Raw genomic sequence first — 26,888 nt, forward strand, 5'->3', positions numbered from 1 at the left:
CAGCAGGCATTACTGGAGCTGGGGGCGTAGTTGGTGGCAGAAGTGCTTAGCTGGCACACGAGGCCTTGGATTTAATTTCCAGTTCTGTACATGAATGAACGAGTGAATGAATGCGTGAGGCAGTAAGCAAGCAGCTCAGCAGAGCGATCAGTGCTGGTGAACGGGGCTGACAGCATCAGATCACCTGTCCCCTGTACAGAGACGCTGGGAACTTTAACCTTGGTTTTATCTGTTTGGCCCTTTCTGGAGTGACGTGTACTTGACACAGAATTATGAGTAGAAGTGGACAGTCGAAGGTGGCCTCCTTCACTGGCCCCAGAAAGAACATGACAGACACCTTCTCCAGAGGAACTTATTGTGCTGATTTATTATACAATGCAGTTAAAAAAAAATATCTTTGAGGTTGGCCTCTCCGGTTCAAAGTGCAGAACTAGAAACACTGGGTGTTGACAGGATGGCCGCCCACTTGTGCGAGCGAGCACTGGAAGCAGGGTTTGGAGAACATCAACCCATTTGCTCCTCAGGGGAAGCCACCTTCTGAGCTCCCGAGGCATGCACTGTTAACTGGCATTCAGTTATTCAGCGTGACAAACTTTGTAATGGCATCGTAGGACCAAGATAGAAGAATTCCTATTTGCCAGACACACACAATGACTAGAAAAGGAGAAATACCCAAACTGAGTGTCACTCCGCTGAAGGAAAGGGGAAAGGCACTGTGTCCCTCTAGGAACACATGGCTACGGCATACTCCACATGCTCCAGATTCACCCCATTAAACACATGACAGGAACTTAACTTCTACCACGCACAGGTCACGGGTGGCTTGAAACTCCCTCTGCCCTCTGTTCCCACCCAAGTACAGACAGGTATTAAGATAGCTCTTGGCTTTATTTACAAGTTCATCCTCATGTTTCCATGGGGGTGAGAAACTGTCAACCAACAGTTCCCAAAGAGGGTTTCAGCTGAGATTCACGTACAAACCACTACATGAAGGGAACAATGGGGAACCCAAACACCCAAACCAAACCTACCCACCCGCAGCCGACTGGCACGAAACTGCTGCTCTCCCACCAGGTAAGCTAAGTTCTACTTCGAGATCAACTCATTTTGCAAGAAAGCACAAGTGACATGGTGCACTGGGCAGGGTGATACATGGACGTCTCCAGCCGAGACCCCACGTGTGTGGGCGCTGTGTGGAGACAGCCAGGACCAGGACACATGGTAAGTGTTTCAGAACTTTTCTAGCTTCCCAAGATGAAAACAACAGCACAACTTCCTACGTGAAGTCTTGAGACCCAGTAATACACATGCATGAACGTTAGACCACGAGGGAAGGAACAAGAAGGACAATTTCCACACGGCATGGGAGTTGTCCCACAACTTTCTGCACTGGACACTTAGTGGCTTTGGGGGTGCCTCTGCCTACCAGTGGGGGCTGCACCCTGAATGTTGGCTGGAAACAGAAATCTCTCCCTGGCCACCAGTCAACCCGTCCTTCCAAAAACAGAACCTAGAAAAGAGCGAGTATGAGACACTATCAGTTTTCTCAGGACGTCGCCAGTGTCCTGTGTGATTGCCACACACTCAGTGGATGGCCTGGGACATTCCCAGATGCCATGGACATAGACTGAGGTGCGGCATCAGAACAAGGAGAGGAGGCCTTGACTCTCTTCTGAGCAACATGAACTGGAATTTCTGCCATGGTCACGTGGTCACGGCTGTTACCTCCAAAGCTATGACCAGCCACTTGCACAGTAAAAGATTCCTTCCCACATGTGGGAATCAGAACGCGCGTGTCGGTCAGTGTGCCTGTTCAGCTGAGGTGGATGGGTGTGTACTCTGGCCTCCGAGTCTGGATGATTTTTGGCTTGGGTCTCTTCATTCTCTCCATCTCCTCCTCCTCTTCCTCCTCCTCCTCTTGGTCACTCTCACACACGTGGACCACCACGCTGGGCGTGGTGTCTGTCGCTGCGTGTAGCTCGTACTTCTCTCCTGGGGGACGGAGACAAGAGCATGGTGAGTGGTGACCAGGGCTTGTCCTTGAGGAAGACAGGCAGGGACGTGGGAGGACACCAGGGTTTGCTTGGCCGCTTTCTGCCTGGCTTCTGATGGGCTGAGAGACTTGGAAAGGCCCAGCTTGCACCTGTGCCTCCCACATGGATGGCTCATTCACAATATGGAACCTTGCCCCACAGAACTGATCTCAGTCAAGCACTGAGGGCAGGGAGGGAGGCAGAGTGTGTGTGTACTGTTAGCTAACCCTCTTCATGTCCACCCAGCATTCTCCGAGGGTGCTGTGGAGAGCTGAACCAGTACACGGAAGATGAGCAAACGCCACTGTGGAAACCAATGTGCGACTCAAGAGCATGGCAGTGTCAAGAAGGTGCGAGGAAGCCCTGTGTGTGCACATGCACGCACACACGCACGCACAGAGGCACATGCATGTGCACGTGGCTGCCTTGAATCTGCCCAACCTTATCCTCCTTTCCTTACTTTGGAGTTTAAAGTTTTATGTAGTATGAACTTGTCTCAAACTCACTGAATAGTGCATTTGACCTTAGACTTCTGTTCCCCTTGCCTCGCCTTCTGGATGCTGGGACCAGAGGTTCTGCACCACCATGCCTGACTTATGTGACACTGGAGGCCAAGCTCAGTGCTTCATACCTGAGTGACACCCTCGGCCACACCATCATCTGTCTGTCTGTACCTTATCATTTATCTGTCTATCTGTCATCTATCTATCCATTTATCATCTCTATCATTTATCTGTCATCTGTCCATCCATCTACCCACCCATCCACCCACCCATCCATCTCTCCTTTACTGGATCTGGGAGTGCTTCCTCATTTCCCTTCTGGGCTAGCCTGAGCTTGCCCAGCCTCAAGCACATCCACTGTGCTACAGCAAGGTTAGGACGGCCTTCTGTCGCCAAGGAACCTGGCTGGAAAGGAAGGGTCTGGGATAGCCCTTGAGGGAGTCTGCACTGGAGGTTGAGGGGAGGCAGCATGGCTGAGTGGCTGCCGTGGAGAGAGAGCGAGTGGAAGACTTGTCCAGGGCTCTCACTTCTTTGTGTCCTTTACCTCCTCTGTAAATGGGGCAACAATGGCATCGATGGGGCCAATTCCCGGAGAGAACAAATCCAAAATACCCACAACAGGCTCGCTGGGACCCACATGCCTGACGAATGCCAGGTAGATTTGTGCTTTATAAATGGAGGGTGCTGGGGATGCAGACTAGAGAAGAGGTGTTCACCAGTGGATGCAAGGCCCCACGTCTGAACTCTATTGTCTAACCGGCTAAGTCTTGAGCAGATGTAGCAGTTTGGCAGGGTCTCCTGCTTTCTAGTCTAAGGCAGCATGGCCTCTATCTGACCAAGGAGGCTAAAAGCGAAGGAGCCTCAGCTCCCTGAGTGTTGCTGGGAAAGCTGTGAATGGAGGCTTTTCTATAAGTATCCGCCCTTGGCCCAAATGCAGAGCTGAGATAATATACAAGACACACACATATAATAACACACATAAACACACACAATAACATACAAAAAACAAACAACATGAAACCTACAGAAACATACAATGACACAGAAACACATACATAATACAATAACATACAAAAACATACACACAGTAACATACAGAAACACACACATATATACAATAACATACAGAAACAAAGAGAAATAGCTTCACAGATGAAGGTCAGACTGTTCTCGGCAGGCCTTCTCCACAGCCCTGAAGGCTGACTGAAACATGTTGGCTCTGGATGTGGAGAATTCAGTCAAGGCCCTGGAAGGAATGTTTCAGTCCCTTCAGTCCTGGTCTGGGTTCTCAAAGACAGAAGGTTCACCTCGATTCCTGCCTCTGGAACAGTTTGGTCCCTTGCAGCAGATGACAATTGTGTCCATGAGTGACACACTCACAGACTCCCCACCCTCAGCTGCGCTAGGGGCTGCCATGGCGAGCCATCTGCTTGTCCACACAGGCTGTTTCCAGTCTGACCTTCAAGCTACAATTAGCACTAGTAATGCGATTCTCAGTTTGGGCCACGGGAGGAATTTCCATTTAGGCCTTGTTCTCAGAAATGTAATCTTTCAGCACGAAACTGCTGATGGGCCATGAAAATAAAACCTTTGCCCTAAAGGCACATCAGATGTCTGTGAAGGAGAAACGGAGAGCCAATGGGCAGTGTTCATTCGCCTGGCTGTGTGGGGCGACAGAGATGCTCACATCCCTGCACCGTAGCTCTTCCTCCCACCCAGTCTCCTGTCAACCAACCAATCCATAGGACAGGAGCCACCGACACTTCAGTATCTCCAAACCGCAGACACTCAGCACTGAGCACTGACTGGGGGCCAGACACCATGCAGAGTGCTGTTTACTGGTCGACATTATCTGTGGTGTGCGGTTCCAATGGACGAACTCGGTTCCCACCATGCCCTGTGTTCTCCTCCCTCTCACCCACTGAGGAAGTCCAGTAGGAATGATGGCTGACATGAACTCCCTAGAAGGGACCACAATCTGGGGCCTGGAGTGGGCCACACAGGTGTGTCCACTGGGTGATGGGACAGATTCAGGGGACACTTGGGGGGACAGTGGCACACAAAACCCTGCGACCACCTCCAGGAACCCTTCAAGGAGCACACACTCTGGTGCCAGCTGCAACAATGTGGAATAACGCAGGGGTCATGTGAGGTCCGAGGGGACCCCAGTCTCCCTCCCACACCTCCCAGACACCCGCCCACCTGAGGGTGCCTCTTACCTGGTCCCAGCTTGGAGATAGCATATAAAAGATCGTAGTTTATGACTGGGGTAGCGTCTTCTACTTGTTTCCAGCCAACAGGTGGAGAGGCAGGGGGAGAGATGAGAAACTGTTTGTCTGGATTGGGCGGAGCCAGGTGTGAACTTCCTATGTGTAAAGTCTGAGGAGAGAAATCAGTTCAGTGTGCAGCAAGGTCACAGCATTCCTGGAAGCTTTTAGAGGGCAAGCATACAAGGGCAGACCAATGGCCAGGCAGTGGACCAGGTATGATTCCAACCATGAAGTGGTCTGTACAGAGGTGAGGGAGGGACTGAATTCTGGTTTTGGTGCCTGTGTTGAATAAACTTCTCAAGTGACAACCCTGGATGAAAACTGAAGGGGGGAAGACTTATCCTGGCTCACAGTTCAAGAGGACACAGCCATCGTGGGGAAGGCAGAGCAGACTTCACGGTAGCTGGTAGCTATTAGGAGCACGTGGTGCCAACTGGGAAGTAAAGACAGCAACCACAAGTGGGGCTGGGCTCTAATCCCTCAAGTCCACCCCTCAGGGATCTAATGCCTTTAGGTAGGCTCTGCTTCCTAAAGTTCCCTAACTCCCTAAAACTGCGCCAGTGAGGACCCAAGTACGCAGACATGAGCCCAGGAAGGGCTCTTCATGTCAAACTCTACCAGTGCCAACAGGTGGGAGTGAGCATGCCATCGAGGCTGCTCCGGAGGTGAGCAGAGACAACTTTAGAAGAAAGGGAGCGGCCAGTGTTGAGGTCAGAGGAGCTCATTATCAATGTCTGTGGGGTTCAAAAGCACAGTAGGATCTCTGGGGGTGGAGGAGGAGTGCAGAGCCTAACAAAGACCGACTTTACCTTGGGAATAATAACGTTCTAGAAGCTGCAATCTACCAGTCCCTGCTACAATATCAAATGGAAGTTGGGAGCTGCCTTGAAGGTGTACCAGAGGTTGGTAGAACAAAGGACAGACCCCCCACAGCCCCCTTTTCTGCACCTCAGCCAAGAGTCTCAACCATCTGATAACCCCACCCCTGCCCTGACTGACAGCCCTGTGCTGATCTGGAATACAGGTTCCCAAGGTGAGGCGCTGTTGGAGCCCGTGAGAACCTGCACCAGCTTGAGACAGCTCTCTACAGGACAGGTCCTTGGCCTAATCCCAGAGAGGCTCACTAGTGTTTAGGAGGAGCCAGCAGTGGCCTGTCCCCGCCCCCCACCCCAATGCTCCCAGGTGAACTGGAGAGCCTGCTTTCCTTCATTCATGATTTAACCCAGGAAGGCCCAGGCCCACTGTCACCTTCCCTGGTTCCTTCAGACACGGTGAGACGGTGAGAACTCAGGGTAGCAGCCCTGCCTTTCTTGAGGTGGGCTCTAGGTTTCCAGTGTAACACAAGTGACGAGATGTATAGGGTACATCCACCCGGAAGAGCAGAGGGAGGAGCCGTGAAACAGTGAACACTCACCTGGGCAAAGTACAGTTTCATCTCCTTCCCCAGGAACTCTGTCTTATGCAGCCGCAGCCTGGCGTCCGCCGCAGACAGGGGGTTGCTGAAGTTTATTCGGACACGCTTGAAGCTCTTAAAATACTGGAAGGTGATGTCCTTGTCATACGTCCTGAAGAGGGATTCAAATTTGGCCTGAAAAGTAATAAAAGGGTGTAAAATTCACTATGTCCTCAGTCCCTGTCCTCCTTGGTGAAGACGTGAGTTGCCAGTCACTTCAAGGACTCCAAATGTCTGTGTTAGGAAGGAGACTTTGCTGTTTATTATGTTGGGGCTGGGAGGCTTTGTGCACAGATAAACATGAGCTAAGGCTAGACTCACTCAGATGATCTTATAAGAAGGGTAGAAGGCGGGGTTGGGGATTTAGCTCAGTCCAAAAAAAAAAAAAAAAAAAAAAAAAAAAAAGAAAAAAGAAAAAAGAAAAAAAAGAAGGGTAGAAGGCACGATTCAGTCTCCCCAAACCACTTAAGCAGAACAATTCCCAACCCTTCCCAAGGTGGGACAAGCATTTGCCAAGGAGGCACAGTCAGGCTGAGCACTGTCCTAAGGCTGACATCCCACGACTTGCTCCCACTAGCCAACTCCATCCCGAGTGGATACTGTGCTCTTCCAGTATCTCTTTAGGGCTCAAGGCCCTGCAGCAGACTTGAAGGGTAGAGGAAGGGTCGAGAGGAAGAACCTTTTGAAAAACTGAAGAACAAGGATGATAGCCTTAAAAGGAGATCTTCTCACTCCTTAAAGGAAGCTCTCGGTGAACCCCACTGTGGTTTTCTCTCAGTCTGTTACTTTTTAACTCTCTGGAAGAATACTGTTTAGAAGTGAATGTGGTGCAGATGGGCTCTGCTCCCGGCGATGGCTTTCATGCAGGTGCTCCGCTCACCCGGTGTCGTAAGGGCTGCTGAGAATTACGAAATACCACGAGCTCTTAGCGTGGAAAGCCCAGATTTGGGGATTACAAGCTTGGCTCTTGGCTTCTGGAAAAACCTCAATCAGCCTCCTGGAAAAGGCTGGGGAGCCGCACCCTCTCCTGCAGCAGGGCAGAGTGTGGGAGGGGAGGAGAGGAGTTGCACCTCCTGGGGACTCCAGGAGGACTCTGTGAGCTTTCAGATGCCAGGTGGTTTCTGAGTTCCTCTCTACAGGCTAAACACCCAGGGCAGTCTGTGGGGACTTCTGGAAGGAGGGGTGTTGAGAAGGCGGCTGGCAGGGATCCTGCATCCTGAGAGGTGCTGTCAGGAGACCACCCGAGGTACAAGATGGTGGTACACTGTTCACAAGCCCATCCTGGAAATGGAAGCCGGTGGGAAGGGAGCAGGGGATTCTGAGTCAGCCATCTTTGGGAATAAAGGCCTAAAGACCCACACCTGCAGCATCCTTTCTTTGAGGCAGGGGGGTGGGGATCCAACAGGTCTTCCTGCCTGGCTCTCTACATCCCTTGGCTTTTCTTCACCCCAGGAGCTTTCCTGTGAGTCCCACTAGGGACTCTGCAGAGGTGGTTTGGAGAAAGCAGAGCTGACTTCTGACCTGGATGCCTCTGGGTGATTTCTCCCATTTCTCTCTTGGGCATGGCGAGTTTCTGGCTTAAGGGTTTCTTGGTAAAGCAGAGATTACACATGACCTCATCAATAGGCACTGTGACTAACTGTGTAGTTTTGAAGTTATGATTCAGAATTTGGGAGAGATGACTTTGGTGAATATTTTTAGAATGCAAGAAGTCAGGGCTCAGAACCAAAGCACCAGAGAACACACATTGCTGCTAAATCCATACCACCACACACCACCACACACTACCACACACCACCACACACCACACCACACCACACACACACCACCACACACCACACCACCACCACACACTACCACACACTACCACACCAACACACACACACACCACACATTACCACACACTATCACACACCACCACACACACACACCACCACCACACACTACCACACCAGCACACACACCACACACTACCACACACTATCACACACCACCACACACACATACACACACCACCACACACTACCACACACTATCACACACCACCACACACACACATACACACACCACCACACACTACCACACACTACCACACCACACACTACCACACACTACCACACCACACACTACAACACCACACACCACCACACACCACCACACACCACACCACACACTACCACACACCATCACACCACACCACACCTCACACCACCATACACCACCACACACCACACACACACCACCACACTACCACACCAGCACACACACACACACCACTCACACACCACACACTACCACACACATACACACCACCACACTACCACACCAGCACACACACACACACCACCACACACTATCACACACACACATACACTACCACATACTATCACACACCACCACACACACACACACACCACCACCACACACTACCACACCACCACACACCACCACACACACACATACACAGACCACCACACACTACCACACCACCACACACCACCACACACACACACATACACAGACCACCACACACTACCACACCACACACTACCACACACCACACCACACCACACACTACCACACACCACACCACACCACACACTACCACACACCACCACACACCACACCACACCACACACCACACCATACCTCACACTACCATACACCACCACCCACCACACACACACCACCGCACACTACCACACCAGCATACACACACACACCACTCACACACCACACACTACCACACACACATACACACCACCACACACTACCACACACTACCACACCAGCACACACACACACACACCACACACACACCACACACTACCACACACCACCACACACACATACACACCACCACACACTACCACACACTACCACACCAGCACACACACACACACACCACACACACACCACACACTACCACACACCACCACACACTACCACACCACACACTACCACACACACCACACACTACCACATCACCACACACACCACACACCCCACCACACCAGTACACACACACACACACACACACACACACCAGCACACACCAGCACACACCACCGCACACACACCACCCACCAGCACACACCACCGCACACCAGCACACACACACCACACATACACCTTATTTGTTCTAACAATAGGTACCCAGCAGTTACAGTTGAATCGCATCTCTACCCAATTAAGAAACAACTGAGTGATTCACTTGTCAGGCTAATGATATCCAGCACAGCAAGTCTGTAGTATATCCATGAACACAATGTGTTCGACAATCAGGTTCAAGACTACTGTCCCAGGGTCTCAAACACACACAATTAGCTAAAATACTCAAACCCTCTAAGGTCCTAGTATTGCTCGACTATAAAGCACAGCACACAAGCACCATCCCCACAGAAAACCAAAAACCCAGAACATAGTTAATATTCATTCGCATGATTCTTATTAAAGATCAAGTAGATGGCTTGGCAGTAACCGACGGGAGGAAAAGCCTCTCACGTCTTTACTGAACAGCAAACAAGCAGTGAGTGAGGTGCCCGATTACCTGGGTGAGAACTGCTCTCTCAGCCTACACTGAGTTTTAATATTTGCTTTGTCTGCATTTTTCTCTCTACTAGGAAGGATCTGGAAGCTGGAAGCAGACTCTTGCCATTACTGTAAAAAGTCAACCCATTCACAGCATTTATTTCCCACGAGGGACTCGGGCACAAGAGCTGGAAGCAGCCTCCCTCGGAAGTTCACAAGAGCCCTGTGTGGCCACACACAACGTCGGAACCTCCAGCGCAAGGAACCTGGGGGCATTCAAAGACGAGCGCTACCCAGATCCAATCCCAGTTAATTCTTCAGGCAACAGCCTCTGATTTTCAAGGCTGTCAATACTTTGGGGCTTACTTGATAAACCCCCAAGGGAGAGTCACCCACCCCTGAGTATTTCGGCTAATTGTCCCAATTAGCCTCGTGCTTGGAAAATGCTCAGAAATCAGTTAGTCGGAAGGCTTACCCTGGTCTCACTTTCGCTGAAGACATCACCGTTTGCCACACAGGCAATCAGGGAGCTAAAATTGTAGTTAAAGTCCCTAAAATGCATTCTGCTTTTTCAACGGGCAGACGCTTAAGGAACGACTCACTCACTCGCAGTCAAGCCCAAGCCGGAGGTTCCTTTGCAAGAGAGAGAGAACAAGGATTCTTTCTCCAGCCACAGTTTATAAAGCTCCTCCGAGAGCCGGCCCCCTGGGGGCGGGGAGGGCTCGGCTTCCAGAGCGTCCTGTTTAGACAGCAAATTCCTGAGTCAAGTCCCGCGTGCCCTCAGGCAGACAGGGACAAAGTGTAAGTTTCTACTGGAAAGAGGTGACGTCAACACCCTAGTCATTTTCCCTATGCTAATTACCTCTGCTCCGAGGGTGGAAAAGGCCGCTAAGGTTTGCTGAGCCTCGAAGCTTTACCGCCCGCCCCTCTTGCGGCATAGTTCCCACTGGTAGTAATTCCACTCAGCCGCCCGGACAACATGCTTCTGGGGCTGAACGGGGCGGGCCCTGCTTAAGATGGAAAATGTTACAAAGGAGGGATGAAGGTCTGTGGCTGTAAACAGCAATTAGCCTCCAGGGAGTCCTGAGGCTTTGAGAGACCTGGCAACACAAGTCTTGCTAGCCCTATTATTTCCTGAAAAACCTCAATTGATGTGTCTTGCTGGGCATCAGAGAAACGTTTTGAAATCTGTCCTGGTCAGTGAGCTGTTTTTTTTGTTTTTTGTTTTTGTTTTTGTTTTTTTTAAGAAAAAAGGGGAAAAGTAGGGTTTGTTTTGAAGTCAGCGTTTTTACCCCCTCCCCATGTAACTTTACTGGATAGAAGTCCCGGTTCTTAGTGGAAGCACACCCACGGTCCTCCTTTGAAAACTTCCTTACTGTAGCTGTGGGGCCAGAGATGGGCAGCATTGTGGGTTTCCTAAAGGGCTCAAGGGATCCAAGGGAAGAATGCCCTAGAAGGCTGAGGATAGCAGGGCACTCGCCACAGAGACAGAAAATCTGGGTTCTGAACCTGAGGAGGAGTCCTGTTCCACAGAGAAATACTTTTTATTAGAAAAGGAGGAAGAAACAGAAAGACTGTAGCTTATAACCGATGAGCTTGTTTGAGCGTGTGCCTTCGAGGGGTGGGGGTGCTTGCTGCAGAGTGCAGGGGATGCTAGCACCCCACCCCACCCCCTTCTGTCCAGAGAGCCCCAATGGTGTATCTACCAGTCTGGATCAGTTCATCAGCCCCATTTTCTCCAATCTCATTATCTCCTGAAAGCTGCCAAAGTATTGAGGCCTTCCTTCTCTAGGCAAGGTGGAGTGTCAGCTTCTAAGTGTCCAGAGGTTAGGCTGAACCTTCCGCCTTGAAGGCTTTATTTAAAGTACTGTTAAAGTCAGCCAATGATTAAGAACAATATATGTGACCGGAACAAACAGGACATTAATCCCTACACACACACACACACACACACGAGTCTTTTCAGATGAGCAAGTGTTGCTTCATTTTGGAGTCCGGCGCCTTGCTGCCAACAGTGGGCTTATGTAAGAAACCAGTTATGGTGTTTGCTTTGCCAGATTACCCAGGGCTGCCAACCCCAAAAGACTTAGATAAACTTATATCAAAAGTGTTTAGGATGCCGAGCAGTAAGTAGTATGTGTCAATCACCAGGGTTCCAAGGTTCTGTCACCAAAACAGGTTTATTAAAAAATTCAGACAGTTGGGGCTGGGGATTTAGCTCAGTGGTAGAGCGCTTACCTAGGAAGCGCAAGGCCCTGGGTTCGGTCCCCAGCTCCGAAAAAAAGAACCAAAAAAAAAAAAAAAAAATTCAGACAGCATGATGAGGGGTAGGGGGCTCTGAGGAGAATCAGGTCTATGAGGTAAAATGAGCGTCGCTTCTTAGATGGTCTCATAGGAGCCTACAGACAGACTCTCTTTGATTTTCCAGCTGAGGGAAAAAGTAGGGGAAGAAAATATGCCACCAAGAGCCTTTTGATGTGCCCTATATGTCTACCCTGCCAGTCTACAAACTCACTAGGGAACTGAAAAACCAGGGCACCTGGAAGTCTGTGAGTGGAGACTCACTGACAGTGCTCTCAGAAGGATGCTCGCTAGTATCTGAGAGATGCTGCAGGACTGTGGGAAGGGAAAGGGGAGGACTGCTACAGGACTGTGGGAAGGGAAAGGGGAGGGCTGCTGCAGGAACTGTGGGGAGGGGGAGGGCTGCTGCAGAACTGTGGGGAGGGGAAAGGGGAGGACTGCTGCAGAACTGTGGGGAGGGGAGGGCTGCTGCAGAACTGTGGGGAGGGGGAAGGGGAGGACTGCTGCAGGACTGTGCTTGGAACCCTCTTTATTTGTTTCTGCAATCTTTCCTGGGCACTTAGAGATCACCTTCCCTCTGTAACTTCTTGGAAAAGCACGGCTTGCAAGGTTTAAGAAACAGCCACCGGCAATCATGGCAATCAGAGCGGTTTCTAACAACCTGAAGACCATCACTGCGGATTAAGGGCGACAGCTCTGACATCACTGCGGATTAAGGGAGGCAGTGCTGATTTAGAGATTACCAGGCCAGAGACAATGCTTAGTCATCCTGGTTGGCTCCTTTTGCCTGCTCGGTCCAGACTCACCTGCTTCCACAACTTTTACCTTCTGCTTTGATGCAATCCTCACCCAAAGGCAGATGCAGGTATCTCTCCCAAAGCCAGGGCTGCTGCCTGTGGGACTCTGGCCACGCCCACTGACAGCCCCTCCCCCGCAGGCTCACCAGCATGGCTGTCTTCCCTCATCCAGGTGTGGGATGGCCTTCACAATCCTCAACTCAATCTTTCCAACAAGTCAGTCCCTTTGTTCCCCAAGTGTGAGCCTGCTTTCAGGCGGAGCCGCTCCAGGACGGAGAAAACCTTCTGGAAGTTTCCCCCAGGAAGCCTGGGGACACAGACACAGCACTGAGGCCTGGTGGGGAACTGGTAGTCAGTATGGAGGGAAACTGTTCTAGGAGAGGGAGCAAGGCAGACTAGAACCTGTGACTCCCCAACACCAGACAGAAACCCAGCTTCAGGGCTGGGGCGCCCCTCAGTTGGTAGAATATTTTCTGACTATGCAGAAGCCCTGGGTTCGAGCCCCGGCACTGCAGGCACCAGTAAGATGCAGGCCTGTAATCCCAGTGCTTGGGAGGTGGGAGCTGGAGGATAAGGGATCAAGGTTATCTTTGGCTACATCGGAGTCCCAGAGCAGCCTGGGCTACATGAAAGTTTGTCTGAAAAAGAAAGAGAACAAAAACCAAAACAACAAATAAACGACTCCTCCCCTCCCCAAAAATCCAGTCCCCAACATCTGTGCTAGGAGGCGTCCTGTCCACACTCAGGTTCAGATTTGGGAGGCGGCCTGGAAGTAGGACCAGGGAGAGATGCGCTGTGTGGTCAGTCTCCCCCCTGTCTCCATCACTGCCCACAGCTGGTTTCCAGGTCTGAGGTGCAAGCAGGCAGAGCCTGGTCCTCAGGTCCTTCCTGCTGCATCCTCTGCTGACTGCTTTGAAGTACATGAGCTGCATTCTCATGTGGCCTTGTGACGGGAAAGTGCTGGGGACAGACAACCGTGGCATATGACAAGGTCCCACTGCAACTTGGGTGCTCTTTAGGAAAACCAGGGTGATCCCAATAAGTTACAGAGGGAGGCCAATGTTTATGTGCCAGGGAGTTTGGCTCACACCCTGTACTAGAATGTGGGTGACCCAAGAGCTATCCTTAATGGTCCCCACCCGGTGGCAGCCACCCTTACAACAGAAGCTGCCAGTGTTTACAAACTGGGAGCTTTCAGGCAGAAACTGAGTTCCTGAGTTTTCTGGTAGGGCAGGGAGAGGACGCGGCTATACAGCTGCGAGCCCTGTGTGGTTTGAGCTGTGCAGATGACTTGGGACACACTGATATTCCCCAATAGTGTCCCACGGTCACTACCAATGGGTGTGTCAATACAGGCTCTTCCCTGAGGATGGCCCCAGAGCACATTGGGTTTCAGCATCTGGCTTAACATAGAAATTCATCAGAAGGTAACGAGCCACCTGCTAGAGGCAGGCACTGGGTGCTGTGAGCACCAGCAAGGCAGCTTGGCCACCCCATGGTCTCTCACCCTGAAATCACCCCGTAAGCTCCTGGGAATTACAAGACAGTCATGGGGATGGGGATGGACGTGACGCCACTCGACTGTATAGGAACCACTATTGGTTTCAATAGCAATTGTCAGTAAGAAATTATTTTGCCACTTGAAGGTGAGATGTTTAAATGCAGGTTTGTGTCTTTGAACAGTGGCACTGTTCTGGAAGGCTATGGAGCCATTAGGAGGTGAGACCTGGCCCGGGAGCATGGGCTAGTGGGAGGGCCTTTGAGGGTTAAGCCCACCTCCCCTTCAGGTCCATCTCTGCTTCCTAATCTGTTAGGATAGGAGCAAGCCAATGCAGCAGAGCTCCCATAAGTCCCTGCAGCACAAACTCCCATAAGCCCCTGCAGCACAAGCTCCCACAAGACCCTGCAGCACAAGCTCCCATAAGCCCCTGCTGCACAAGTTCCCATAAGCCCCTGCAGTATGAGCCCCCACAAGGCCCTGCAGGGCAAGCTCCTGCAGACCCAGACCAAGTCAAGCACTACGCCTATCTCTAAGAAGATGGACTGTGTTCTCTACCGTGAGCCCCCTCCCCACATCCTTCATGTTGGAAACAGTTCTCTACAGAACTAGCTTTCAATGAATGGAAGCAGGAAGTCCTGTTATTAGAAGACAGCACAGCCAGGGTGCTGGTGAGTGTCTTTAACTCTAATCCCAGCACTTGGGAGATAGAGGCGGGGGATCTTTGAGTTTAAGACCAGCCTGCTCAACAAACCAAGTTCCAGGCCAATCAGGGCTACACAGTGAGGTCTTGTCTCAAGAGAGATGGGATAGTTTCTGGAAGAATATTTTTTTAAAAAGATTTATTTTATGTGGATGAGTGTTTTATCTGCACATATTAAAAACGGTGCACTACGCATGTGCCCAGCGTCCATGGAGACCAGAGGAAGGGATCAAGTCCCCTGGAACTGGAGTTACTCATGGTTGTAAGTCAGCGTGTGGGTGCTGGGAACTAAACCTGGGTCCTTGCTAAGAGCAGCAAGCGCTCCCAACTGCTCAGCTTCCAGGCCCCAGGATTTTTAAAGGTTAAAAGGGGGGGGGGCATCTTGGGAAGACAGCATTTTAATCTGTTATTTATGTAAAGATGTAGGACGTGCTTGGTAAATCATCTTAGCATGAAAATAACTGTGAAAGTCCATTCAACCTGGCTTTAGCTTTAAAAAACAAACAAACAAACAAACATACAAACAAACAAACAAATCCTCTAGAATGAGCCACCTGGGTTCTTTCCTTCTGAGAAATGGTTATGGAGACCCTATAGCTCCCTCAGCCTCCATGGAGGGAATTATTTCGTACCTACAGTGATCAACCAACCAACTATCCAGCCAGTTGCCTCAGTGCCTGATCCCCCACAAAAGAAGTTCTTGTGTAAGGAGGCTTGTGGATGAGGAGGGGACCAGGACCAGGTAGATGGCCAGCTACCCTGTGGTCCTGGTGCCTGGGGATGAATCTGTGGTGACTTCCAAGGATGAGGCATCTCTCATTGGAACAGGGTGATGGGCTCTGCCGCTCCATGTTGTTCAGGAGCCGCAGTGGCTACAGTGGCTGCTGCCTTCTGCTCAAGTGATTTCCAAAGAGGGCAATGGCTGAAGGCAGCAGGGATAAACCTTCATTCCTGAAGGGAATGAGTCAATGTCCCCGGTACCAATCAAGACAAAAGTTCAGAGTTGGAAAGGCTTAGTCCTTCCTTCCTTCCTTTCTCCTCCTCCCTCCCTCCCTCCCTCCCTCCCTCCCTCCCTCCCTCCCTCCCTCCCTCCCTCCCTCCCTCCCTCCCTCCCTCCCTCCTTTCCTTTTTAAATCATCTGAACATTCTGACAAATAGGGCATTGTTTAAACCACAAGAGTTGCTGGCAGTCGTGAGCCATTAGCTCCTCTACCTGAGTAACTTAAGGGCATTGGATAAAGCGAGTCAAAACCCTCGGTAGTGGCCACTGAAACCCTCACACTGACCTACCGGCTCACCCCAGGAATGAAACTCATGGTGTGGGCTAAGATGAAAACGTGCAGCTAGGGCAAATGAATGTCTAACTACTGACCAGACAATAAAAACGAAAAAAACGTGAAAATGCATTTAAAAAATAAATCCTTAGTTCAGTGGAGAATAAAGCTACTTAAGGAGTGAGCGTGTTTACTATTAAAATCTAAGGTTTACTGTCAGATCATTGCTGTTAATAATAATCATTAAGAGTATTATTGGGATGGTTTGGTAAAGAAAAAGAATACAGTAAACAGAAATAATAAGGAAGATGTTGGCATATTGGATTCACCAAGTTTCCACAGTGCATATTAACTACTTTTTGAATAACAAAAAAGCTTTTGTTTTTTTCTCTTCTCCAACTCCATGCTGTATTTTAGTAGTCCAGGTTACAAGATATGCCACATGAAGTTCAAGGTTAGGAGCTGTTAATTTTATACTATATTTATAAGCTAAAATTCCTCAAGGTCTTGTGTGTGTGCACCTGGGTGCATATGCATGTGTGTGTGCACATGGGTGCATATGTACGTGTGTGTAGAACCGAGATATAATACCAGTGGTAGTTAGTCCCTCAGGTTCTACCCACCTTGTATTCATGAAGCAAGGTCTCTCACTGGCCTGAAATTCATTCACTAAGTAGGTTTGGCTGGAAAGCCAGAGGATGCCAGGGACCCACTTGTCTCTGCCCGACCCAGTGCTAGGCTCAGAAGCACACTGTCCCCTTACCCAGCTTGCTGTGTGTGGTTCTAGGGACTGAACTGAGGTTCTCATGCTTGCAAGGCAAAAGCTTTACAGACAGAACATTGCCCCAGTCCAGGCCTGTGTGTTTATGTTGTATTGTCAGCCATCGATTTCCTTCTTTCCTTCCTTCCTTCCTTCCTTCCTTCCTTCCTTCCTTCCTTCCTTCCCCCCTCCCTCCCTCTCTCCCTGCCTCCCTCCTTCCTTCCTTCCTTCCATTTTTCAAGCTAGGGTTTCTCTGTGTAGCTTTGGCTATCCTGGAACTCTTGCTGTAGGCCAGACAGGTCTTGAACTCAGAGATCTGTCTGCCTCTGACTCCTGAGTGCTGGGTGGGATTAAAGGTGTGTGCCACCACTGTCCAGCTACTGATTTTTTTTAAATCTCCATTTAAACCAAAATTTTACCAGAACTCTTTATTTTACTAAAGATAAAACAACAACGTGTCCTGCCAACCATCTTCAGTGAAACACCCAGTTGATGAGTTGTGTTGGCTGAGGTGTTCGCTGTACAATCAGGGCCAGGGAACAGTCACTCGATTTTGTCCTGTGATGTGCCGCAGGTAGCTGGGTCAAGCTCTGCATAAGGGTAAGCAGACCTCAGAGCACGGTGTGAGGCCAACAGCGAAGCTCTAGCACCCGCCGGGAGGCCTACTGTGTGGGCTGCTCTTGAATCTCTCCCTGCTCATCTCTGTTTCCACTTCTCTCGGACTCTGGGATCATGCTGGGGTATCTCCCCCACCCCCACCCCCGCCTGGCTCCTTCCCTGGAATCACCCTTCTAACAAGTCTGAAATGTTACCCAACAAACTTTCCCCATCACAGCACTAATGATAACAGCTGTTTAATGTACAAGGCCTTCCAAGAGAATTTGTATTTAATCAGCAAATTCTAGAGTTCAAAGTCTCAACTCCAAAAGAATGTATTGCTAAAGGGGAAATTCCAGGCAAGAAGGCAAAGTACAGGACCTACATTGGTCATGCTTTCAAGTCTCAAGGAAAATGATAAATTTGTCCATCCACTTATCACTTATTAAAGGTCTGTTGTGTGTTCTAGTTTGCCTTTCTGTTGCTGTGATAAATGCCATGACCAAAAACAGCTTGTGGAGGGAAAGGTTTATTTCAGGTCATAGTCTATCGCTGAGGGAAGTCAGGACAGGAACTCAAGCAGAACTGGAAGCAGGGAACATGGGGACCACTGCTTGCTGGCTTGCTTGCAGGCTTCTGCTCATCTAGATTGCTTATGAAGCCGAGGCCCACCTCCATAGGGATGGTGCTGCCCACAGTGGGCTGAACACTCACTCCCACTTTGATCATTAATCAATTCAGTCTTTCATAGACATGCCCACAGACCAATCTGATGACACAATGCTTCCGTTGACTGATGTTCCCTCTTCCCAGGTGACTCTAGCTTGTGTCAAATTGTCAATAAGAACTAAGGAACGCAGCATGCTCGAATCAAAGGACCCCATCACACATCTTGTAAAGGAACCCCAGATTCTTAGCACTCACTACATTATGATTGGTTTCCTCCACTAAACTAAGGGTACTAAACTAAGAGACCAAGCTATGTACCCCAGAACACTAAAACTTCTTCACAAGTGTTTGCTGAAGAACACACAGCATCAATTACAGGCTCTGTGGGGATCTGTAGGAGAGGAAGGCACAGTCAGTTACTCCTTCCACGAGCTCCCAGCCAAATCAGTCAAAAACTACTCAGCCATTACCAAGGGCGCAGTACAGTACCCAACAGTTCACTAGGGGCTCCACAGGCTTAAGGCACATTTCTTGTCCATATATGGGGCTAGCACTGCAGCTTAAGGGACAGGAGTGAAGGCTGGGTGACAAGAGAATGTGGGAGGGCTGGGGACAGCTCAGTTGGTGCAGTTCTTGCTTGGCAAGCATAAGGATTGGAGTTCAATCCAAGAAGCCATGTTGAAAAGAGAAAAACAAAACAAACAGCAAACAAACAAAACCCAAGCTGGGCATGGCAATGCACACTTGTAATCTCAACACCTCGGAGGGAGGGAGAGATGGGTGCTTGGAGCTCACTGGCCAGCCAGCTTACCCTACGGGGCAACTGGCCGACAAAAACCCCTGCCTTGAAAAAATGGACAGTGCCAACAGAACAGTAGCCAAGGTTGGCTTCTGACTGCCACAGAATGGGCGGGCGCGCACACACACACACACACACACACACACACACACACACACACCCCGAATCTCAGGAGATCCATAGGTATTCAGGGATGAGGTGACAGGGTCTACAAAGGCTAAGTCCAAGTCCAGTAGGTGATGAGCCCAACTCCATAACCAACCAGTCCAATCATAAGATCTGAGACTAGGGTTGGCTTTCAAATGGATAGAAAAATAGACACTTGCTTTTCTCATTCCTATCTGAAAAGTTGATATTTCATGCTTCATCCACTTGGAACACTCACGTTGTGCAGCCTTAGATGGCTGAAGCTGAGTGGGAAAACCTCACTTATATCCTGGATGTTAGGACATCCTATCTCTCTGTACTTTAATTTCAAAGAAAAAAAAAACCCATACCTTTGGTAAGAACATCGACATAAATAAGTGAATCTATTAGATGAAATCTTTTATTAGGCTATATTCTGGAATCTGGGCCTGGAGAACAGTGTACGCAAGATGTGAAGTGAGGGGTAGGCTAGAAAGCTGCGGGCAGCTGTGATGAAAGACTGCTCTACACACAGTTTTCAAAAGACACCTGCAACACCAACCCTCGTCTGCATGGCCCTGCAGAAATGGAAACTCAGGAGCAGCAGTCATCGCTTTCTCTTTAAGCGGTGAAGTGTCGTCATTCCGTGGAAACAGTAAGGGGACGTTTCCCAGATGTGCTCATGAGGCAAGAGGTGCAGCTAATCAGGTCAGAAGCAAGCAACCAGGGTCAGCCACCCATTGCTTTTCTACCTGCGAGAATACAACAGCAGGCTTTGCTGAGGCTCCCAGCGGACCCTGTTGAAAGCTTGGTGCTACCAGGAGGTGGTGAAACGCTTAGGGGGTTGGGCCTCTTAGACTATCCTAAGGTCTGGTGATTGTAGGACCCTGGCACTTCCTCTCTTTGTTTCTTATTCAATGTCTATGGCACTGTGTAAGATCAGGACATTTTCCTGAAAGTGTACGCTGTGTGCCGAATGTCCCTGCCTGCCACCCTTTACCATCTCCTCTCCCCATCTCACATTCCCTAGACCATTCAGCATCTACTTATACTCTCACCTCTCTCTCTCTCTCTCTCTCTCTCTCTCTCTCTCTCTCTCTCTCACACACACACACACACACACATTCTCACACTAACACATACTCACTCTTACACACACACACTCTTATACATACACTCTCTCACACATTCTCATGCTCACACTCACACACACTCACACACATTCTCACACGCTTACACACACACGTTCACACACATTCTCACACTAATACATTCACATACTCACACACATTCTCACACTAACACACATACACTCGATTGTGCACTAATGTACAATCTAGGGCTGAGATAGACATGAGGAAAAGCATGGGAAACTTGTCTCTCTGGAACTGACTTAATTTGTTTAAGATGATTATTTATAGTTTGTCAATCTTCTTGGAAATGATGAGACTTCATTCTTCTTTCTGGCTGGAGGAAGGTCCCACCGTGGATGTGCATGGCATTCCAGGCTGCTGGGATTTCATCATGGTTTCAGAAATATGATATACACAGGACCATGGACAGGTGGGGTAGGATATAATGTCTATACAACAGGGGGCACCTTCCCATGCATACACAAATACATACACATACACAGGGGCTGCAGGCCTGTGCAAGGTATATATATTATATACACACCTGGGACTAAGGGTGTGCATGTCTAGATGGGAACTCTGGGTTAGCATACTGAGCGGCCAAAGCCTGGATAAGACAAGGCTCTAGCCCTTCCTGCTAGCAGTTCCTTGTTCATCAAATGCATACATGCATACATGCATACATGCATACATGCATACATGCATACATGCATACATACATACATACATACATACATACATACATACATACATACATACATCCTGGGCTACCTTCTCAACTCTCATGTGCGTTCTGGTCATCTGTGAGGATGGAGTGTCACAGAACTCAGCTTATGACCTGGCTGTGGCACTAATGGCCTCATGTCCACACAGGGTGCCCCTAGAGAGCCCACCCAAGGCAGTAGCTGTCAGAATGCAACCACTATCAGGTGGGCTGACTAGGGGCACTTCAGAGATGACTGCTCTAAGCTCAGAGTCTGGGAGCATCCTGCGGGTTAGGCTGAACTGTGCAGAGCTGAGTACACTAAGAATTTTCAGGGACACGACAGCTCTGCTGGCCCCCGTGGGCGCTGCCTGTGACTGTAGAGTAGCTGGTACTCGTGAGAACTGAGGCATCACTTCCACGCCCCCACCGTGCTTCTCTTCTGCAGACAGGGTCTCGTTATACAGCCCCAACTGGCCTTAAACATATAGAGATCTGTCTGCCTCTGCCTCCCCAGTGTTGGGAGTAAGGGTGTGCATGTCTGGATGGGAACTCTGGGTTAGCATACTGAGTGGCCAAAGCCTGGATAAGACAAGGCTCTAGCCCTTCCTGCTAGCAGTTCCTTGTTCATCAAATGTAACTTGCCAGGTTGGACACAATGAGATTTACAGCTAGACTCTGGCATGACTGGCTCAGACCCAGTCTGACTGTCCAGTACTTGTGAGGTAGTAGTCTTGTGTGCTGGCTGAAGTGCTCTTGGCTGCATTTTCCTTCTCTGTAACAGTTTAAGCCAAACTAATGCCTGTAGAGTCAGCATAGGTAAGTGCTCTTCTCAGACATCAGCTGCCAGGAAGCATCATGGCCACCAACTAGGGCCTATGGGAGATGCAACTTATGCCCCTCCTACTGCAGTAGGCAGAAACCCTAATGTGGCCCCTGAGATTTTATCCCCGGGGTCATGGCCTGCATTTCCTGGAACCATGACTAGGAAGACTTGTTTCTATTCTGTGATTAGATTAAATCTCTCCGGCAGATTATGCAGGGAGCCTCTCAAAGGGACCTGGCTGAAATCGGGAAGCTGAAGTCAGACTCAGTGTGAGACCTTCTAGCCAAGCAGGTGGCACAGGCCTGTAATCCCAACCCTTTGGAGTCTGAGATGGGGGAATTCCAAGTTTGGGGTTAGACTGGGCTACACAGTGAGCTCAAGGCCAGCCTGGGCTGCTAAGTGAGAAGCAGAGTCCCCTCCACAGATTCCTGACAGACGTGCAGACCAGCCAGGACCCTGCTTCCAGCCTCCAAGAATGAGAGCACCTTGTAAGCATGCCTGGTCTCCCCACTTCTAGACCTGTCAGACCCTGATGGGGCAAGGCATGCATCTGCTGTAACTTGTTCCACAGCGACAGAAAACAGACACATACAGTTACTGATTTGGAAAGTGTTTAACAAGCCTTCCAGGTGAGCAGTATTGTGCAAGCTGGAGTACAGCTAGTGTGGATAATGAGACATCTGGTACAGTTCTGGCTGGACCGGACTTCTGTGCTCACATATATACTTAGCATGACCACGGGACATCCTGAAAACACCAGACCAGCCCCTCTGGACATTCCCAAAACAAATGTGAGGAATGACAAGCCTACCTGTGGTTTGCAAGTCTCTGGACCATGACGTAGCCCCAGCTACCTCTCAGCTTGGGCCCTGCCTCATCTGTGACTTGCTCCGGCCACACTGTCTGGGATCATTGATGCTCCCTGGGGATGTCTTCATGTCTGGTGCTCTGAATCAGACGCTCCTCCAGGGGAGCATCTCCCTTACCTTTTCCTGGCTCATTCTTCCTTTAACAGGAAGTGACAAAGCCCCACTCTGGTTGGAAAGTCTCCCCTGGACGCCTTATGTGAGGGATCCCTCTGTTGTACCTCATTTTTTTTCTGGCCCAAATGATAATGACAATGGGTCCACATTTGTCCCTTAACAACCCAGGTTGCCCACGGGACTCCCTAAGAGCTGGAAACAAACACCCATATGTTCACACCTACGCCATTTCTGGGTACCCAGGAGGTGGCTGGTTCGCTGACTGCTGACAAAATGCTGGGATGAGCTAACAGTGCAGCTACCTGTGGACTCTAAAATACTGAGCTACAGAGAAGAAAGGTGGCTTAGCAGACAGTAGGTGCCAAAGCACCCAACATGCTGGAGAACGGCACCCAGCACGCTGGAGAACAGCCGAGATAGAAGACAACGCTGATTATGGACCTTTCAGACACAAGTTTAAAATCCAGGGGGAGAGATCCCCCAGCCGCTTTTTAAATGACCTTAGCGGCTTCTGATCTCTGGATGTAAGTTTTTTAGCATCCCTTCTGTCAGTGTTTCAAAGCCTGTCCTTGTGGGAGGGGCCAGCTGACCCGAGGGGACAGAAGGGAGAGCCAGGCGCCCACTTCAGCTCCAGTCACAGTCTGCATGGGAGCTAAGAACTGACTGGGAAGGAGGGCTGGCAGGAGCTTCCTGTAGGAGGGGAGGCCCCACAGGAACACCAAGATCTGAAGAGGAAGGTCAGTGAGGACTCTTGTGTGACATTTTGGGGTTCTGGAACTTTCCATAGAACTTAATAGTGACACCCTTGGGGGAGGGCTGGACAGGCCTACAGTTCAGCACCACACAGGCTTCCGATGGGATGTGTGCCCTCAGGAAACTAAAGCAAGGTGCAGTGTCAGGGAAAAGTCACACAGCCAGGCCCAGCCTCACTCTTCCCCCTCCCAGTGGTTTGTGAAGGGACTTGGGTGGCCTGAGCATGGCAGGCCTGACAGACTGGCTGTGGCATGCCTTGCCTTTCTCCCCCTTGCCCCTGCCTTGCCAACCTGGCTGGTTACACTCCAGAGCTAGCACCTAAGGTCCATTCCCTTATCTGGCCACTTCCTTCTCCTGAGGCTGATTACCAAGGCCCTGCTATCAAAGTACTGAAGTCCAGCAATCAGGAGCCCTCATTGGCTCCCTAATCAACACGCCAATTAAATCCAACGCCTCATCCTAACCAGGGTTTCCCCTTTTACCTTTGTAAGTGTCATTTGCCATGGCCATGTCTGTCTCCTCTATCCAGAGGCAGTCCTTTGTCCCCACTCTGGGATGAATAACCCTGACCCCTCTCCCTTGTTCCCTTCCCCTTCTCCTCATCCTCTGTCTCCTGATTTTGTCTCTTATTCCCTGCCCGTTGTCCCTCTGGGCAAAGAAATCTTTGGCTGAGAACTCGGTTTTGGGGTCCTGAGCCGATATAGACCCTTTCAGTTGTTTCTTGCCCCAGTGGACAGATTAGAGCGGGGCGGAGCGGGCAGTTGCGCAGGGTCCTGCACGTTGGCTCCCAGTGCTCTCTGAGGGCTCTCTGAATGCTTGGCACCTGCTAATAGAGGACTGTCTGTAGACAGGAGCCTTGGTCCCTGTGGGAAGAGAGCTCCCCCCAAACCAGCAAGGCCATTTCAGAAAGGGAGCAGCATAGGGTGGGCCCCAAGGAGGCAGAAGCAGGCAGGCACTGAGGCAGGCTTGCTACGTGGGTTTGAGGGGAAGGGAGCTCACCAGGTAGAAGACGCAGTGTCCTAGTATTCTGAGAGCCCTGTTTTCCCTCAGCGCTTCAGATAAAATGATCTCTCTCTGTGAGGCCTTGTCACTTGCCTTCTGGACTCCTCTCCCTACACCCCCAGTCTTGCCCTGCTGTCCCCTTCTCTTGATTGTCCTGAACACCAGCCACTGTCCTCTATTTTTTCCACAAGTGTGACGCCTCATGGAGACTGCCAGATCTCCTGGGAGGGCCCCCTTAGAGAATAATAACTCGGGGATCTAAAATTAAGCAGGTTGTCCTAACATGCCAAGAATAGCCCCGGCACACCAAATGCACTCATTTGATTTCTTATTCAGAAGGAAAGAACGGCCTCTTTTAATATAGAACACCTGTGAAATGTGTCATTTCAAACAGGTCCCAAGCAGATCCCTGTACTGTCCACAACTCAAAATGTGGGTTGACACACATGGGCAGAAGGGCTGAAGGGTTTCAGTGGAGCAAAGTGAATCCTCACATACAGCTGGGGCTGCTAACGGGAGGGATTTCCTGAGATAACAGGGTGTGAGGCCCTGTCTCAGCACAAAACAGCAATAGCAGATTTGCACCCCCACCCCCTTTTTCATGTCAAGGGTTTTTGTTTGTTTGTTTGTTTATTGTTTTCCTCCTTCATTAAATAAAAATCCACTTCACAAAAGCTCTCTACCCTGCCCGTTCCCCAGCCAAGAACTTGCTGCACACTGGCTAAGAGGAACTGACTATTAAAACATGGATCTTACGGTGCCACCGCAGTTTCTTCCTTATTTAAAAAAAAATAAAGAAGTTAGGTTAAATAAACAGTATAGAAACTGTGTTTCAAACTAAGCAGGCTGTAACTGACCAACATTTGCTGGTATAATTAAATTACTTGAAAAAAGAACACTAGAGTATCAACAGCCCCCTGTTTATTCTAGAAGCCTATGAGAAAAAAAAAATCTCAAAAGAAAACCTGCAGCTCAAAAGTTGCAGCCTGAAAACAAAGGCTGACCTCTCTAGCACCGTTCCGTCATGAATTTTGCTGCAACTCGGAAAGTGGAAGTTGGAAGCCACAGGCCAACAGCCCGCAGAGCAGGAACTCAAGAATAGGAGGAAGCAGGTTTAGAATAGCAATGTGTTCCTCCTGTAGATGTATATTTTACAAGAAATGGTTGATTCTATTTCAGATATGGAAAGAGAGCATGTTTTTCCCACTGAGAGGGGAAATAGAAAAGGTCAGAGGCCGCTGACCCATTACGATGTCTGGAAACTGAGAACAGTGGAGCCAGTGACTTCAGGTCATGAAGCGACTTGGGAGAGGTGGCTGAAGGACGGGCTGGTCCCTGATGAGGACACAGCTCCAGTGCTATTCGGGGGTCTCTATGTAGGAAAGCGTCCTACAGTAAGTCAGACAGTGATTTCTGCAGGCCCTAGGAGCCAGGGCAGTGACTACTGGGTAAAGTGTTTATCATACATGCAGGATCCCTGGAACCCACATAAAGCTACACATGGCCATGCCTGTCTGTAATCACCGCTCTCCTAGGGAGAGATGGGAGGGAGGCAGAGATGCGAGGATCCTTGGAAGCTGACGAGCAGCTAACGTGGAGGGACATGGGTGAACAAGAGACTGTCTCAAGCAGAGTAGAAGGCAAGTCCTGACGCCCAAGGTTGCCCTGTGACATGCTCTATGGTATGTGCACACATTTTTACATGCATATACACATACATAGTGCACCCAAAGATGAAATTATAACAGTCTCACAAAAGGACACAAGGTGCCACGAGGCAGCAGCTGCCCCCAGCGGCAGAACCAGGCTCCTGAGGACCTGGCCAGGGACCCCCACCACACAGCTCTGATGGTGTCTGCCATCCCAGAGCCAGGGCCTCTCGGAGTGCAGCTTCATTTCCACCTGCCACCCTCTAGAACAGAGAGCCGTCCTCTCCCCTTTCATTTGCTCCCTAGGAATACATCCTAGGAGATACACGGAGAGTCAACCTATGACATAGAAGGGAAACGGGAGATTAATTTCCCCACTGCTATGGACCAAATTCTGCTGTCCATAGTCGTGGAAGCTGGGGTAGGGCTTGAGGAAAGGATTGGGTTCGATGAAGTTTCATGGATGGGAAACAAGAGTCCTCGGTGTTAAGACGCCCAGTCTGTGGTACTTTGTAAGTAGCCTAA

At 50.0% G+C, this 26,888-nt stretch overlaps 1 protein-coding gene across 3 annotated transcripts in view; it reads right to left on the reverse strand.

The window, feature by feature from the left end:
* Positions 1–341: 341 nt before the first annotated feature.
* Positions 342–26,888, reverse strand: part of Rcan1 (regulator of calcineurin 1) — a 79,595-nt gene continuing 53,048 nt past the window's right edge. The window contains 4 exon segments of one of the 3 annotated variants that reach the window (NM_001431545.1): positions 342–1,992; positions 4,756–4,915; positions 6,221–6,394; positions 10,653–10,777. In NM_001431545.1, the coding sequence (NP_001418474.1) occupies positions 1,814–1,992; positions 4,756–4,915; positions 6,221–6,241 (360 nt within the window). In that variant the 5' untranslated portion in view covers positions 6,242–6,394; positions 10,653–10,777 and the 3' untranslated portion in view covers positions 342–1,813. 3 annotated transcript variants of the gene reach the window in all.

The sequence above is a fragment of the Rattus norvegicus genome, chromosome 11 (assembly GCF_021556685.1).
Source record: "Rattus norvegicus strain SHRSP/BbbUtx chromosome 11, alternate assembly SHRSP_T2T, whole genome shotgun sequence".
In the NCBI taxonomy this organism is placed as follows: domain Eukaryota; kingdom Metazoa; phylum Chordata; class Mammalia; order Rodentia; family Muridae; genus Rattus; species Rattus norvegicus.